The sequence below is a fragment of the Neophocaena asiaeorientalis genome, unplaced genomic scaffold, assembly GCF_003031525.2.
Source record: "Neophocaena asiaeorientalis asiaeorientalis breed wild unplaced genomic scaffold, Neophocaena_asiaeorientalis_V1.1 scaffold264, whole genome shotgun sequence".
Lineage (NCBI taxonomy): Eukaryota > Metazoa > Chordata > Mammalia > Artiodactyla > Phocoenidae > Neophocaena > Neophocaena asiaeorientalis.
The window spans coordinates 1350716-1369402 of record NW_020185332.1 but is presented as its reverse complement, the minus strand read 5'-3'; the positions used below and the strand labels follow the sequence as shown (position 1 = coordinate 1369402).

General features: G+C 35.5%; 1 protein-coding gene across 8 annotated transcripts in view; it reads right to left on the bottom strand.

Moving 5' to 3' along the window:
- Positions 1–18687, bottom strand: part of DENND4A (DENN domain containing 4A) — a 156981-nt gene that overhangs the window by 96539 nt on the left and 41755 nt on the right. For all 8 annotated transcript variants that reach the window (XR_003001837.1, XM_024735209.1, XM_024735207.1 and 5 more), the window contains exons 4-8: positions 18126–18375; positions 6820–6889; positions 5086–5255; positions 4028–4269; positions 514–580 (exon numbers count right to left, since the gene is read on the bottom strand). Coding sequence is in view for 7 of the 8 variants with exons in the window: in XM_024735209.1 (XP_024590977.1) it covers positions 514–580; positions 4028–4269; positions 5086–5255; positions 6820–6889; positions 18126–18375 (799 nt within the window). In the remaining variant the exon portion in view is untranslated. The remainder of the gene's footprint in view (positions 1–513; positions 581–4027; positions 4270–5085; positions 5256–6819; positions 6890–18125; positions 18376–18687) is intronic.

Genomic DNA, 18687 nt, shown 5'->3' with positions numbered 1-18687 from the left:
ACCTACATATAAAGAGCATAGACAAAAAAGAAATGTAAACAGAAGACTAAAGATAAAGTCAACAGGGAAAAGAGATGGGGAAAATAATTGATGTTCGCTTTAAACTTCCTCCTCTCACAAAGATATGAGCAATTCTTCCTGCAGTATATGAAAGCATACAGCTTTTTCTTTTATCTCTTCTAATACATTTAACTTAGGGAATAAGTGCCAAAGGCACAAATGTTCAAATACCAAGAATAAATTTAGGGAAAGCAGTGCCTTTTTACGTGTTCAAAACATTTACTGCTGTCTACTTCTTTAACTCTGCAATGCTTTATCTAAGAGGAAACATTAGATGTCTGTCTGGGAGGCAGTTAATGAAACCATAAGGGTCCAAACTCCAACGTAAAACAGTATCTGGTTCTCTTTTGATTTCTTTTGATTTTTTTACCCATATAAAATTGTTATTCTTATGGTACATTTTGACAGAGTCAATAATTATTTAACTAAGCTCTTACATCATGAAAATCTTACCTGAACTAAAATCCGTGGTCTCTGAGGAGATGGAAAAGGAACTTTATGCATAAAATGAGAAATATGCCTTAAAAACAAACAAACAAACACCTGATTGATTCCAAAGTGAATACCATATGCTAATAAAGGTCAACATGTCACCACAAGTCCAGGTTGAGTCAAAAGCTCTGTGTACCTATAATTTCAAAATCCCTGCCACTACAAAAGCAAGTGAACAAACAACAACCAAAAATCATTTGTCCCAGGAAAGTTGCTTCTATCTAAACCCACCCACAAACTTTTCATATTAATACTTTCTCACATTCAATAACGTTTGTGCTATTAATGTCTGAAAAGCCACTGTAACTTCTCCCTCTCCCTAAGAAGATAACAAACAACGTATCAGAGATGTGGACATTACCAAACAAGCTAATTCTTGCATATTCTTTTTAGTCAATTGCTCATATTTTTAAAATGAAGCAACCACTGAGTACTACAGAAAAATGAAAGAGTTTAACTGTTTCTAAAACATTAACAATATACTTTCTATTAACAATAGGTTAAAAATTCTATTACTGATTTTATGGGTTTTTTTCCCCAGAAGAGAAGAGATAAAAAGCTAGATTGATGGGTTTTGTTTTGAACATCATGGAAAAGAAAAAAGGCAACAATAGTGAACAATCCTTTTTTAAGGAATGAGTTATTTTATTTCTCTATTACTTTTAAACTATTTCGAAATCATCTTGGTTTCAGAACTGAGATAATTTCAACTGGATACAAAATATCAGAAGAGAAAATTATTAATTTTTTACAAACATGTTTTGACTGCCTGCTATATATAAGATACTGCCAGACATGTTGGGAATTATTTTTTAAAAAGCCATATACCTTCTACTATTAAGATACTCACAATCTAAGAACAAAAAGATAAGGGGAATGAGTTCCAGAGGACACATATCTGCTTGCATTATGTGAAGTAGTTAGAATAGCAGAAAACAAAGTGTGATCCATGAATACCTAAAGATCCCCAAGACCCATTCAGGGAGAATCTGCAAGGTCAAAGCTACTTTTTAAAGACACCATTTGCCATTTCCACTGTGTTGATATTTGCACTGATGGTGCAAAAGCATTGTGGATAAAACTGCTGCCCCTTACTATGAATCAAGGGAGTGGCACTGAACTGTAGCTGTTGTATTCAGTTTCACTTAAGAATGTCTCGGATGAAGCAGTAAATACTATTAATTTTATTAAATTTTGACTCTGCAGTGTATACTTATAAATAATCTGTGTGATGAAAGGGGAAGAATGCATAAAGCACTTCTGCTGCATACAGGAGTATGATGTTTGTCTTGAGGAAGAGCACTTGTGTGACTGAGTTGTGAGTGAATTAGCTGTTTTTGTTTTGCTGTTTCCACAGAATGCCATTTTTCCTTGAAAGAACAAAAGACATATTAACGTTATCCAATGTGGGTATTTAGTAGATATTTTCTACATTAAAATGAACAAAGTGAAGCTACTGCTTCAAGAAAAATAACTTACAGTACTTGTTGCCAATAATTAAATTCAAGCTTTCCAATAAAAAGAAATGTAGTACTGTCACATTCTACAATATGGATGAACCTTGGAAACATTACGAAAAGATGAAAGGATCCAGTCAAAGAAGACCACGTAAGTTGCTTAGAGCTGAGTGGATGAGCGGGGAATGGGACAGGACACCTAATGGGTATGGGGTTTCTTTTAGGGGATGGAAATGTTCTAAAATTAGATTTTGGTAATGGTTGTACACCCTGTGAATGCACGTTTTAAAAAAACATTGAATTGTATACTAATTTAAATGGGTGAACTGTGTGATATGTGAATTATATTTCAATAAAACTGTTTTTAAAAAGCCAAGGAAGAAATCAAAATGGAATACTAAAACCTTTTTCTCAGTTAACCCCAAAGGAGGAACAAACAAACAAATAAGTAAATAAATTCAAGCTTTCAAGTGAAAATTAGAATCTTGCTACCATAAACTTGACAATTTCTCAATACTCAAAAAGTTTTCTGATGTAGGTGGTTATATTCACAAATCTGATTTTTAAATTTTGATAGCGAGATGTATCTATGTTAATTCAGTGAACCATTTTGTAGCATCATACATGCGTCATTTTCCAAATGACGCATGTATGATGCTACAAAATCACACATGTATAAAAGTTCCACTCAAAGAGATAAACCAATAGATTTTACTGTAACAGAGAAACTTCATCACTAAAGTTTCAGATTCCACATTGACAGTAGCCTATAACAAACTATACTTGTCAAGTTTTGGTGCACTGTCAAAAAAGAAAATCCACAATTTTCTGAAAAGACTATTCAAATGCCCTCCCTTTTCCACATACATATTTGTGTGAGGCCATGTTTTTTTCATTACGTCAACCAAAACAACATATTGCAACAGACTGAAAGCACAAGCATATATGAGAACCTAGCTATGGGACTTCCCTGGCAATACAGGGGGCATGGGTTCCATGCCTGGTTGGGGAACTAAGATCCCGCATGCCGCATGGCCAAAAAAAAATTAAAATAAGATAAAATGAGAACATAGTTATGTTCAATTAAGCCAGACATTAGAGATTTGCAAAAAATGTAAAACAATGTCTCTTCTTCCTAATTTTTTTGTTTTAGGAAATGGTTATTTAAAAAAAAGATATTTATGATAACATGTAAGGGGTTTATCATTTTTTAAAATAAATTAATAAATATTTTTGAAGTTCTCTGTTTTAATTTCTAATGTAGTAAATATTAATAGATATAACACATTAAAAAAAGCTCTTTGGGGGAGAGTCTTCATTTTTAAGAGTATAAAGTGGTCCTGAGACCAAAAAATTTGAGAACTGGTAGATTAGAATACTGAAATGCAGGCAGAAAACTGCAAGGAAAAATTCTAAAGTAATATTTTACATTGAATGTTCTTATAATAATTCTATCACTTTCAACTGTCATTAGAATCACAGAATTCTGCCTAAGAACACAAAAGAGCTTAAGTGATAGATGATATAAAATAAACAATAGTCAAATAGACAGTGGTGATATTTAGATCTCATTTGTGTCAAACCTTACTACATTAAAGATTATTCAGTTTTAGTGATCTTAAAGTAAATCACAAAAATTTTAAAAAGAATAAAAAATAGTTTAGCTAATGTTTCCTTTAAATTCATATCTAAAAATAGTAAGGAATATTTTAAAGGTTCATATAAACCCAAATTACATGTAAAATAAGAATTAACAAAACCTGTTTAAAAAAACCGCTAATTAGGATCTCCAAACTTCACAAGAGTATCAAAAAGATGAAACATTTATTTCATTTTGTTAGAGACAAAATTATCTAAAATAACAAAACTGTAGGTATAATAGAGAACTGAATCAACCAAACTTTTTTTCTCTTGAAAAATCTAGCTTCCAAATAAAATTTACTCAATTACCAGTACAAATACACCACACATAATGGAAAGAGCTGCCAAATTTTGAACCAAAAAGGCTTCTAACTTACTTCTCAATTGGAAGGACATGAGGCCCAGAGATGGAATAACGATATAGAAAAGTCAGAAACTTCCTGAATGCATCAAAAAAAGGCCAGTGAGAGAGAAGACAGATGCATTTACTAGTGTGAATTGTCTTGGAACTATCAGACTTCTCATCTGCTGATGATGCTAAACCCAAAAGAAATCTCTGTTTTTCTGTGAGATTCTCTTCAGAGTATGGTTCATAAAACTGAATAGCAGCACCATAGACCTGGAAAACAAGTAATATATTTGATAAATATGCCTTATATAATTTATTCCAATCACATCATTAGTTAAATATTTAATGGATGAGCTATTAGGAGCCATTATGTGCCTATGAGCCAAGCAAGGTGCCAGGTACCAGAAACCCAGTGGTGAAGAGATAACACTCTTGCTTTCTTGAAGTACTACATTGACAACAACAACAACAAAACTACACAGCACAACTCTCATGTCTCATTATTGGGAAAAAAAAAAGGTGTTTTAATTAAATTGCATTTGTTTTATAAAGAGTAAAAGCAACTGTATCAATATTCTCTATAAGAAAGTTATTGAAAATAATTATTTAATAGAGAGTGGGACAGAATTTTAGATAAGGAAATACAAATTCCAACTTCAGACAATTCACTGAATTTCTCTAGACCTCAATTTCCCAATATATAAAATGAAGATGTTAGACTAGATGATTTCCAAAGTCCATTCCAACAATATAACAGTTTATGATTCTAAATAACACTGCATATTTAATAATGTTTTTAGTATTACTTTAAAGTTTTTATAACACAGAAAACGAAGCAATGAAGGATCATCATTTGATGATGAAAAAAATCTTTCACTATATTCACAAAAAAAGCACTTGGGTATATGGGACAGAATGAAATTCTCTTTTCCTACGTCTCTGGATATAGTTATTTTAACAAAGTGGAAAAGGTGCGTGTAATAGATTCAATTTAACCAGTTTTTTTTCTATTGTTCCTGCATATAAAACTTAAGACTTGAAAATGTACAAGAAATTTGCAGATATCATTTGTTAAACATATAGTACCTTTTCAGCTGAGGCTCCAGTTAACACAAATGTAGAAAATACAGGGAGAGGGTATTTGCTATTTGATGGCCAACATTCAATAGTTGCACCCATTGGTAAACAAAATAGGGGAACAGATTCTGGGAGTGAGAATGACTCATAATCTTCTTGAGGGTATCTACAAATTAGACCTATAAAAACAATAATAAATATTAGCTCATCATGTCTTGAATTTAGGCGCTCATAATTTGAATGATGCTAAAATGCTTTATTATTTAACACTTTTGGAAGACCAAAACATTACAGATATGTTCACCAAGTAACTCTGAATACTTTAGTAGGATTCATATAGATTTTAATCCTCAAACTATTCATATTAACTACGTAATAGTTATCAAGTTTCATCCACAAAGGCTAGTAAGGTAAACAAGAATAGATTATTCTAAAGCAACATACATAAATATAAACACACTCCTAAAAATTCATTTTGTGGTCACACTGCCTTAAAGCATATGAACATACTATTTTTTTTTGAAATGTTCAAATGCATATATCCACTTCACTAGTTTTCAATAACTTTCCCTTAGGGTTTTTTGGACACATTAAAATAGATATTCTATAGGACTATATATATAACTTCTAGGACAAATACAAGAAAAATACACACAAAAATAGAAGTCACATATTTTCAATGTCTTTAAAATAGTATCAGCTTAACCCCAGCTTCTGAATAATCCCAGATTATATGAAAATAGAGTTTCAAGTGCCATATTATTTCATGTTAAATAGACTAGTCTAGAGAGTAGTCCAGGTATCTTCTACCTAACAAACCCTCGGAGAAGACTCTTGCCCTGGATTTTGTGGGACTAGAAACAGAAAATAGGTTCCCTGACCTTGAACCCTTAAAGTCAAGTGGAAACCATCACCAGACATGATGTTAAATACAAAATGATAAACTAAGAATATGAGTGGTTGGTCTGCTACACTAATATCTGTTTGACTTTGGACAAATCATGTACCTATAGGTCTCTGGTTTTCTCATCTATAAAGTGAGATGAACTAGATATAGAGGTCCAAGGCAGTTCTAAAATTCTCTAATTATATGCTAGCCAGCCAGTTAATCCCATGAGGATTTACAGTTAACTCTCCATTACTTTCTCAAGTCATGAAGTAACGGTATAGCCTTTAAGTAACTATAGAAATAGCAATGAACTATGGACCCCAGAAAATCACAGGTAGAAGAAGTTAGGAGTCTAGGACACTAACTTTAAAAATTTATTTTTTAAAAGGTTGAATCTGCACTCTTGTACATAATTTGATATTTTGAGGTTCCTGGCAATTCAACTATGCATTATAAAATTACAAGTTAGTTTACAATATTTCAGATTATTTTGAAATATAATTACATATGAACTATAGATTTGATTAAATTAATATAAATATTAAGGAAACATTAATTTAAAAGGACAATAAATACTTTTCCACATTTTCTACTGATTTAAAAACTTAAAGAGAACGATATCTACTTATTAGTTATTTACTTAAACCTAATATTTTAAAAACCTTGCCTTCTTTTAAAATTAATATTCCATTAAGCATCCAATAAAGTATGGATGAAGACAAAACAATCAAAAGACATGGGTTATAGTCCCAGTCCTGACACTAACACATCGTAAGACAGATTTTGTTTATTTTCTTTAATCTTATTGGCCCCATAATACATTTATAAAGTATTCCATGAAAAATTATACTTACCAGCTTTGTAAGATATAGTGTTAGTCTTTGCCACCGATTTTTTATAACATAAGTACACTGCTGATCCCCACTGAATTAAAAAAAAAAGGAAATATCATTAAATTGTAAAAGGTAGTAACTTAATAAAATGGAATCTCTTTGATCTCTCCGGTATGTATTTCCTAAGATGTAGTGACAGATTTCTTTCTATTTTCACTTGGTTATTTTGTCAGCATTTTATTGGAGTTATTGCCTAATTTTCTTTCAGAAGTAAAATGTAACATATTTTCCCCTTGCGATAGCAATAACATGAGGATAACGACCCTTTAAAACAAAACTAAACCACAAAAATTTAGATTTTATTCTAAGTCCAAACTGGGCAGAAATGATAAAAAGAAATACCTACTCGTGTATGTAGACCTTTCTTTTGATTCCACAACACCTTTCAGATATTGCCAGATTTTTCTCCAGTTCTTTATAACAAAACTCAAGAGTTGTAATTTGCCATATCCATTTCCTTATTTCCTATTCTTTCATGAATCCATTCCAAACCAGGTTTTAATCCCATCATTTTTTTAAAAGAACACTTTAACGACTTTAATGATGCCAAACGTAACAGTTGATTCCTAGTCTTCATCTTTTTCAACCTCTCAGCAGATTTTGATACCACTAACGACTCCCTTCCTGAAACATTTTCCTTTCTTGGCTTTTGAGGCATCACACTCTCCTGGGTCCCTCGCCACCAAATCTCTGGCCAGTCCTCAATCTCCCCTGTAGCATCCCCTCTCTTTTCCTGATCATTAAATGTGATCTTTTCTTTACTTTCTCTAAATGATCTCATCTATTTAGTACCACGCCTTTAAATAACAGCTACTCTTCAAAGTCTCAAATTCCTAGTCCCAGCTACAAATGAGATGAAGAAGACTATGGGTAAAGCAGATCTGGGGGCAAAGAAAAGGAGTTTTAGACATCTTAAGTTTGAAACATCTATTAGACGTCCAAGCATAGAGTCAAATGGAGGTAAGGTGAGAAGTCTGAAATGGATATGTAACTTAGGAGATGTCACCACTTGACATGAGGTGGTGACAGATACATTCACAGAGCACATTTCCTCACCTCCTTCAGGCCTCAACTCAAATGTCACTTTATTAGACAGCCTTCCTTTCATCACCTTACATACAATAACAAGTCTCCCTCTACCTTCCCCAGTCCTCCCTACTGCCCCTATCTGTTTGTTTTTTTTTTTTTTCTTTTTTCCATGCATAGATAGCACTTACCACCACTGGGCATATTGTATATTCTCTAATTTATTATCTGCCTCCCACCACTAGAACATAAGCTCCATGATGGTAAGGGCTTTGTTTTGTCCACTGCTGCATCTAGCACCCAAAACAGTGCCTATTAAGTAGAAATACTTAATAAATACTTGTTAAAGGAATGAATGTGAGGGGATGTGTTTGTGCATACATGATGGAGAGTGCCTGCATGGACCAGTAATGAGGACAGATACTTAGCACTCAGAACAAATATATAAAGAAAATACACTTATTTTAAGAAATACACTTTTTAAATATTAAGAGATTACCATAACAAACACCAATTTACTCACCCCCTAGTTTTAACAAATGTTAACAATGACCTTATTTGCTTCTGATATTTTAATTTATAAAGAAACAAAAAAATCACAGATTTAACTAAAACCTCATCTTCCATCCCTTTCTGTCCTCTAGAGATTGAGGCATCACCTTCCATCCCTTTCTGTCCTCTAACTACTAGCCTGAAGCTAGCGCATTTCATTCACATGCATTTAAAAAATGTCTAAAAAAAAAAAATTTCTACTACGTAAATATACACATCTTTAAGTACGTAAAGATGTTTTGTATGCTTTATGACTTTAATAAATGGTGATGCGCTGAATATACTCCTTTATGGCTTGCTTTCTCACTCATCAAAATGATTTTGAGAATTAGTTACGTTGATACAGATCTACTTGCTTCATCTGAACCGCTGGATAGTATTCCATTAATGAAAGAAACAGTTTCCTACTGAGGGACATTTAGGTTGTTTCCTTTTGGGGGGACTATTACGAACAATGATACAATAAGTTGGCTCATCATCTAGAAATTTTCTACTTTCTTAAACATTTTTAATATGTCCCCAGCAGATTAGTATGTTAAATCCTACTTATTTAGGACATTAAGTTATGCTCATTGCTCTGTTGGGATTTTATTTTTTAATAAACTGGATTTTTAGTTTATCTGGTGGGTAAAAAATTTATAAAGGGTCCTGATGGCAATCTCAACTCCAGTTCTCAATAAGCCAAATTTGTAAAGATAACAAAATAACCTTCAATAACTTTTGTGATTATAAAAAAGGAACTATATATGACCATGTGGATATGGTAGAAACCGAAAGGAATATCCTAAAATAAAAAACAAAGACTTAAAGTAAAAGTTAGAAGGGCTCTTGAAGAAAAGAGCCAAGGATACAAGAAGCTTCTTCGAAATTTCTTCTTATACAAAGGTTCAGCAAAAAAGAAAGTAGGAAGAGCCATTGTTCTTAAAATACTTTAAACATTTAACCCATAAAATATCCGCACTGTGGTTTGCCATGGCAAAAACCTTTCTTCTGGAATTACGTGCATGATTTAATTACTTGGTTTGTTAATAACTCCACTTTCCTAAATCAACTTGCTAAATCAAACACTGACATTCCTGAAAAGTTGTAAAACAAGAGCCTTTTGTAGAGAATATTAAAAAAAATACTCTCAATGAGTTAAAAACTGAGGAGAAAGTCCCAAATTAGCCAAAAATTTGCTGTGCGAATCAAAGCACCTGGACTAAATATCCTTAACTACACATTTTTGCAGTTTTGGACCATATGACACTCTTAAGTTCTCTTCCAGCTCTAAAATATTCCTATTCTATTCTAAATCAATCAAAGTCCAAATCACTTAAGGCTTATGGTTCAAAGGTTAAAAAACTAGTAATTCTTGAAAACTTTTGCCACAAGCTTTTATTTTTAAAAATACATTTATTATTTTTTAATTTTGTCTGCATCGGGTCTTGGTTGCTGCGCGTGGGCTTTCTCTAGTTGCTGTGAGCAGGGGCTACTCTTTGTTATGGTGCTCGGGCTTCTCATTGTGGTGGCTAATCTTGTGGCGGAGCACAAGTTCTAGGTGCATGGGCTCAGCAGCTGTGGCTTGCGGGCTCTACAGTGCAGGCGCAGTAGTTGTGGCCCACGGGCTTAGTTGCTCTGCAGCCTGTGGGATCTTCCAGACTAGGGCTAGAACCCACGTCCCATGAGTTGGCAGGTGGATTCTTGACCACTGCACCACCAGGGAAGGCCCCTTGCCTTTTTTTTAAAAACATCTTTATTGGAGTATAATTGCTTTACAATGGTGTGTTAGTTTCTGCTTTATAACAAAGTGAATCAGTTATACATATACATATATCCCCATATCTCTTCCTTCTTGCGTCTCCCTCCCTCTCACCCCTCTAGGTGGTCACAAAGCACCGAGCTGATCTCCCTGTGCTATGCGGCTGCTTCCCACTAGCTATCTATTTTACATTTGGTAGTGTATGTATATCCATGCCACTCTCTCACTTTGCCCCAGCTTAACCTTCCCCACTCCCCGTATCCTCAAATCCATTCCCTAGTAGGTCTGTGTCTTTAATCCTGTCTTGCCCCAAGGTTCTTCATGATGAATTTTTTTTTTAAGATTCCATATATATGTGCTGGCATATGGTATTTGTTTTTATCTTTCTGACTTACTTCACTCTGTATGACAGACTCTAGGACCACCCACCTTACTAAAGATAACTCAATTTAATTTCTTTTTATGGCTGAGTAATATTCCATTGTATATATGTGCCACATCTTTGTGGTGAGAGTGGGCAACCTTGTCTTGTTCCTGATCGTAGTGGAAATGGTTTCAGTTTTTCACCACTGAGGACGATGTTGGCTGTGGATTTGTCATATATGACCTTTATTATGTTGAGGTAAGTTCCCTCTATGCCTACTTTCTGAAGGGTTTTTATCATAAATGGGTGTTGAATTTTGTCAAAACCTTTCTCTGCACTTATTGAGATGATCACACAGTTTTTCTCCTTTGATTTGTTAATATGGTGTATCACATTGATTTGCGTATATTGAAGAATCCTTGCATTCCTGGGATAAACCCCACTTGATCATGGTATATGATCCTTTTAATGTGCTGTTGGATTCTGTTTGCTAGTATTTGGAGGATTTTTGCATCTATATTCATCAGTGATATTGGCCTGTAGATGTCTTTCTTTCTGACATTCTTGTCTGGTTTTGGTATCAGGGTGATGGTGGCCTAGTAGAGTTTGGGATCCTGGTTCAGTCTTGGAAGGTTATGCATTTCTAAGAATTTGTCCATTATTTCCAGGTTGTCCATTTTTTAAAATAAATTTATTTATTTTATTTTATTTACCTTTGGCTGCATTGGGTCTTCATTGCCCCACGTGGGCTTTCTGTAGTTGCGACAAGTGGGGGCTACTCTTCATTGCAGTGCATGGGCTTCTCATTGTGGTGGCTTCTCTTGTTGGGGAGCATGGGCTCTAGGTGTGCGGGCTTCAGTAGTTGTTGGGCCTAGGCGCTCCGTGGCATGTGGGATCTTCCCAGATTGGGGCACAAACCCGTGTACCCTGCATCAGCAGGCAGACTCTCAACCACTGCGCCAACAGGGAAGCCCTCCATAAGCTTTTTTTTTTTTTTTTGCGGTACGCGGGCCTCTCACTGTTGTGGCCTCTCCCATTACGGAGCACAGGCTCCAGACGCACAGGCTCAGCGGCCACGGCTCACGGGCCCAGCCACTCTGCGGCATGTGGGATCTTCCCGAACCAGGGCACGAACCCGTGTCCCCTGCATCGGCAGGCGGACTCTCAACCACTGCGCCACCAGGGAAGCCCCCTCCATAAGCTTTTAATGGGAGGTGGAGAAGTGGGGGAACCATTTTCTGAGGCCAAAGCTGTAAACCTGGTACAAAAATCATGTATGAACTTGAGGAAAGACTCAACATGCATTTCCTCATGTCCATTAGACTGTTTCTTGGGTTTTGGGTTTTTGGGTTTTTTTCCTCCTGGTTTTGAAAACTAGTAGATGCTTTCAATCAAGGCACCTAATCTCCCCAAATCAAAAATAAGCTATAATAACTTTACTCTTGAGTATTATCAACACATCAATAATTTAAATCTAACCTTTGTCTGATTCTCTATATACACATTTGGCAGATATGAAAACAAGTTTCCTGCATTGCATGTCTATTTTAGTTTTTCTGAACGAGTTAGAAGTCATTGTACGTCTACTACAGAGAACTAAATTTGCTTTTACTACCTTATAGTCAATGGAAACAAAGATTGTTAAAAGATATAAACCACAACCCATTGCTTAAAATAAGACCCTACCACTAAGATTAGGGAACTTTCTCTATATTCAGGACTGATACTAGATTTAAGAGTAAGAAAATAGGATGGCGGAGTAGAAGGACGTGCTCTCACTCCCTCTTGCGAGAACACCAGATTCATAACTAGCTGCTGGACAATCATCGAAAGGAAGACACTGGAACTCACCAAAAAAGATACACCACATCCAAAGACAAAGGAGAAGCCACAATGAGACGGCAGGAGGGGTACAATCACAGTAAAATCAAATCCCATAACTGCTGGGTGGGTGACTCACAGACTGCAGAACACTTATACCACAGAAGTCCACCCGCTGGAGTGAAGGTTCTGAGCCCCATGTCAGGCTTCCCAACCTGGGGGTCTGGCAACGGAAGGAGGAATTCCTACAGAATCAGACTTTGAAGTCTAGTGGGAATTGACTGCAGGACTTCGACAGGACTGGGGTAAACAGAGACTCCACTCTTGGAGGGCACACACAAAGTAGTGTACACATTGGGACACAGGGGAAGGAGCAGTGGCCCTATAGGAGACTGAACCAGACCTACCTGCTAGTGTTGGAGCCTCTCCTGCAGAGGCGGGAGGTGGCTGTGGCTCACCATGGGGACAAGGACACTGGCAGCAGAAGTTCTGGGAAGTACTCCTTGGTGTGAGCCCTCCCAGAGTCTGTCATTAGCCCCACCAAAGACCCCAGGTAGGTTCCACTGTTCGGTTGCCAGAAGGGAGTGGCATGATATACTTAAAGTGATGAAAGGGAAGAACCTACAACCAAGATTACTCTACCCAGCAAGGATCTCATTCAGATTCCATGGAGAAACTCTAATCAAAAGCTTTACAGACAAGCAAAAGCTAAGAGAATTCAGCACCACCAAACCAGCTCTACAACAAATGCTAAAGGAACTTCTCTAAGTGGGAAACACAAGAGAAGAAAAGGACCTACAAAAACAAACCCAAAACAATTAAGAAAATGGTCATAGGAACATACATATCGATAATTACCTTAAACGTGAATGGATTAAATGCTCCAACCAAAAGACACAGGCTTGCTGAATGGATACAAAAATAAGACCCATATATATGCTGTCTACAAGAGACCCACTTCAGCCCTAGGGACACATAAACTGAAAGTGAGGGGATGAAAAAAGATATTCCATGTAAATGTAAATCAAAAGAAAGTTGGAGTAGCTATACTCATATCAGATAAAATAGACTTTAAAATAAAGAATGTTACAAGAGACAAGGAAGGACACTACATAATGATCAAGGGATCAATCCAAGAAGTAGATGTAACAATTATAAATATATATGCACACAACATAGGAGCACTTCAATACATAAGGCAACTGCTAACAGGTATAAAGAGGAAATCAACAGTAACACAATAATAGTGGGAGCTTTAACACCTCACTTACACCAATGGACAGATTATACAAAAGGAAAATAAACAAGGAAACATAAGCTTTAAATGGCACAATAGACCAGACAGATTTAATTGATATTTATAGGACATTCCATCCCCAAATACCTGATAATTGGGTCATTTGTTAAGACGTGGATGGATCTAGAGACTGTCATACAGAGTGAAGTGAGTCAGAAAGAGAAAAACAAATATCGTATATTAACGCATGTATGTGGAACCTAGAAAACTGGTACAGATGAACTGGTTTGCAGGCCAGAAGTTTAGACACAGATGTAGAGAACAAACGTATGGACACCAAGGGGGGAAAGACGCAGGGGGGTGGGGATGGTGATGTGCTGAATTGGGCGATTGGGATTGACATGTATACACTGATGTGTATAAAATTGACGACTAATAGGAGCTTGCTGTATAAAAAAATAAAATAAAATTCAAAAATTAAGAAAAAAAAGTTAAGAAAATAAACATTTAAGAGGTTTTTATTCCTATAATGTTTCTTAAGAGAACTGAGAGGACCTTAAACACTGGGCAAAAATAAAATAAAACAACTCTTCCTTGCTGTATGTCAATTATATCTCAATAAAACTGAAAAAAAAAGAAAATCTCATCCTCAGTCGTTAAATGCACATAAAAGGGACTGAATAAGCAGAGTTAACTAAGGAATAATTAATAACAGCTAACGTTTACATAGCACTTACTAGGTACTATCCTAAGTTCTTTACAGATATGAAACATTTAATCTTCACAAAAAGCCTGTGAAATAAAATAGTACTTTATCCTTGTTTCATGCATGAGGAAACTGAGGCACAAAGAGTCAAAGAACTTGTCCAAGACGTGCATCTGGAATGCAAATCCAGCAGGTTAGCTGGAGTCCATTCTGTTCACGCTATGTTACACTGCCTCTTTATTCTTTCAGCAGAGAATTAATGCTCTCTGACAACACTGGGACCAATACTTCAGAGTAAGGAAAAATAGGAACTCGTGTCTGGTTTTGGTTTCAGTGCAACAAGTCTACCTTGAACACTTTGATTAATTAATAAGACCTAGAAATGGTTCTAATGACATTGTCGATTTCCTTTGAACACAAAACTAACAAATCTATAAAATAAAGGAAAATTCACCAATGGGAAAAGGGCAAGTATCTGTGAGCCTGAACAGTCTTGCTAAAACACCAAACCAAATATTGAAACAAGGTTAAGCTGGACATCAGATTATGGAAGAGTTCAAAAACCCTTCTTGTCATCACTATCAATACCACATGAGGCCTGTAAAACTTACTTGCTACCATGATCTTCTTCCTCCACCATAATCTCTCCACTGTCACATGTAATCATCAAATCAAAATGCAAGGATAGCATGAAAGAATAGGGTATTTTGTATATGAATGGCTGTTGACAAGTAGGGGTCACATAGCTGCAAATAACTCTTTTAGGATACAACTGAGATACCGTCAGCATCCATTTTTCGAATTACCTATTTAAACATTTTAAACAAATACTGCTACTACCTTAAAACTGCAGATTTTTTTAAAAGAAAATTTGGAATTGAAAGATATTTATAGATAATAAACTAACACATATATAGTGTTTTCTTATATGTACTGGAACATGATTCTAAATTCATTTAACCATCACAATTACTTATAAGGTAGATGCTACTATCACTCTCATTTTACAATTGTGAAACTGAGGCACAGAGAAGTTATGTTACTTTCTCAAGGTCACAAAGCCAATAAGTGTCAGAGATAGGATTCATATCCAGACACTCCGGCTCCAGAGTCTGTGCTTTGAACCTCTTGGCTATACTGATCTTAACCACTACACAATACAGATCTATTTTACTATCTTATTGAGGGGGTTAAAAACATTTTCAGACTCCTAAAATTTGTGTTGTATCCAGTCACATATCAATACACTCCATTTCTTTTTCTTGTAGCTTTACTTAAAGTTTCAGTATTTCTCTTCTTGCTAGCTTAAAAGAAGAGAGCACATAAGAGCTCAATAAATGTAAATTCTTTTAGGAAGTATGTAGTTCTAACTATGGTCATAACAGCTTTGCTTGTAATATAAAAAACTTAGAATCTAAATGTCTTACAATAGAAGATGGAATAAATTGTGGCACATCCACTTACTGTAGTAATATTTAGCCATTCAAAGCTGTTATATATGAAAAGATGTTAAACCTCCACAATAATCAAAGAAATGCAAATTAAAATTAGAATGATTTCTTCTTATTAGATAGTCAATAATTAAAAAGGGATTGGTAACAACCAGTGTTGGTGAGGTACAGGACCTGGGAAAGGGCATTCTTATACAGTACGGTTGCTGGGAATATAAACTGTCACAACTTTTTCAGAGCAATCTGTCAACACTTCTCAAAATGTACACCATACCCATCAATTCTAGTTACAATTATTTACTTTCCAGAAACACTCCAATAAATATACAAAGAAAAAGGCACAAAATTGATCAAAGCAGCATTATGAGTAATGGGAAAAACTGGAAATAACTTGTATTCATCATTCTTCATTTGTATTTTCTGGAATACTATACAATCATTGAAAGAATTAAGTAGAGAGTTATATTAACTGATAAAGATGGATAGTTAAAAAAATGCTTATATCAGAATATATTGAAATTTCCAATTTTTGAAAAATAAAGGATGAATTTATCCATATTACATATACTCCACATATGTGCACACAAAAGGGTCTGGAAGGATACAAGCCAAATTGTTAATTGTTAATCCTGGCAAAGGATCACAAAAGATGGAAGCAGGAACAAGAACTTTCGCTCTTTACTTCCTAGATGTATGATTTGCTCCCCTCTCCCTCTCAATTTTTTTTTTGAGTATATATTTCTTTTTAAAATTTCAAACAGCAATTAAAAAAAAAAGATAATTACAATTACAGATCATGCATGGCCTTAAGGCTACTGGAAGGACTCTGGCTTTTACTAAGAGTGAGATGGGAAGCCATTAAGGGTTGTAAACCAAAGAGAGATATGATCTAATTTGTTTTGCTATGTGAAGAACAGGTTGTAGGAAGAAGTAGAAGCAGTGATCAGCTAAACCAGGGGTCTGGCCAACTACGGCTTGTGTTTGACCCAAGGCCTGTTTTTGTACAACTGAGCTAAGACTGGTAAAAAGGTTGTTTTTAAAACAAAGGATGAATTTGCAACAGAGCCTGTATATGACCTGCAAAAGCTAACTTATCATTTAGCCCTTTATTCAAAAGTTTGCCTAATTCCTGAATTAGGAGACCACTGCAATAATCCAGTTAAGAGATGATTATGGCTTGGATCAGGGCTGCAGCACGTGGAGAAGCTGAGAAGTGTTCAAGTTCAAAATATGTTTTGAAATGAAAGTCAACAGAATTTACAGAAGTGAATGAGAGGTAGAAGATAAAGGTTAAGGATTACTCCAAGGATTTTTAGTCTGAGTAACTAGAAGAGTGGAATTTCCTTTTACTAGAGGAGGAAAATTATGGGGATAAGTAGATTTGGAGAGGGACACTAGGAGTTCAGTTTTGGACATGTTAAATTTGAGATAACCTATTTGATAAGATATCCAAGAAGAGATAATGAATTAGAAAGATCCAGGGGGGACACAGAAATTTAGAAGTCATCCACACATAGCCTGTATTTAAATGATTAGATCATCAACGAAGTGAGTTTAGATTTAAAGATAAATGGTCTGAGGACTGAACCCTGGGGCACTCTGTTGTGTTGCAGTTAGGGAATTGGGAAGAAATTAGCAAAGGCAGAAGGGGAATAACTGGTGAGGTAGGAGGAAAAAAGCCAGAGAGCACAGAGGATAGAGACTGAATCTTCTCTTCCTGCCACTGTTTCAAGAAGGGAGAAGTGATCATCTATGTCTAAATGTACTAAAAAATTAAGATGAAGAGTTGATCACTGGATTCAACAAGTGCATTCTTGGTGGGATGATGGAGACAAAAGCCTAACTGGAAAGAGTCAAAGTGAGGAAGGAGACAGAATACAGTCAACTCTTGAGATGTTTTATTATAAAGAACAATCAAATGGGGGAACAGATGGAGTGGGATATAAAGATCAAGAAGCTTTGTAAAGATGGGAGGTATTGTAACATGCTTTTGCGTGCTGGAGGAAATAACCCACTAGAGAATGAAAAACTGAAGATTCAAAAAAAAGTAGGGAGGATTGCTGAATCTATGTCTCAAATAGGTGAGTATACAGGATCTAGTGCACAAGTGGAGGGGTTACCCTTGGTGAGTGCATCACTTTTGCAGTAAGGGGGAAAAATTATTTAATTACAAAAAAAAAAAGAAAGCTTTTTGCACAGCTCTTTTTGAAAGTACAACTAAATTACTTTCCTAAAAATAAAATATCTGACATCTTTAAAAAATCTATTTTTTAATTCAGTAATTGCGCTAGGCTGTTTTCCAAAGATTTATTTTAAATTATGCTCTTTTCATCCGTGGCTAATTTTATCAGTGCAAAAGAGTCACTTACCATACTGTTATTGAGATTCTTGTCAACTTTGCAGAATGTGTGTGGTGGACTTTCTCCTTTACTGGGTATAATAATACATATGTCTGTAACAGCCAACGTATTCTGAGTCATGTTTTCAGAGGCTCTTCGGTAAGTGATATAAATTCTTTGTGATGAGGTACTGCCGCTAATATTTGCAGGGCGTCCGTAAGGAGTACTCTGGATAACTTCACACCCCTGTTTCAATCTTTCTTTCCAGTCATATAAAACCCTAAAAAATAAATAAAATAAATTAGTACACAATTACAAAGCACCTGCAAATATGAAAGGTAATATAGTCAGGAATCATAAACTGATCCTTAAATGTAGCAGATATTCCAATTGTACTGCAAGTTTGAATGCACCGTCCCATATAAAATTAAAGAATAACTGGGAACTTCTCTTGTGGCACAGTGGTTAAGACTCCGTGCCCCCAATTCAGGGGACCCCGGGTTCAATCCCTGGTCTGGGAACTAGATCCCACATGCACGCCGCAACTAAGAGTTTGCATGCCACAACTACAGAGCCAGCGAGCCACAACTAA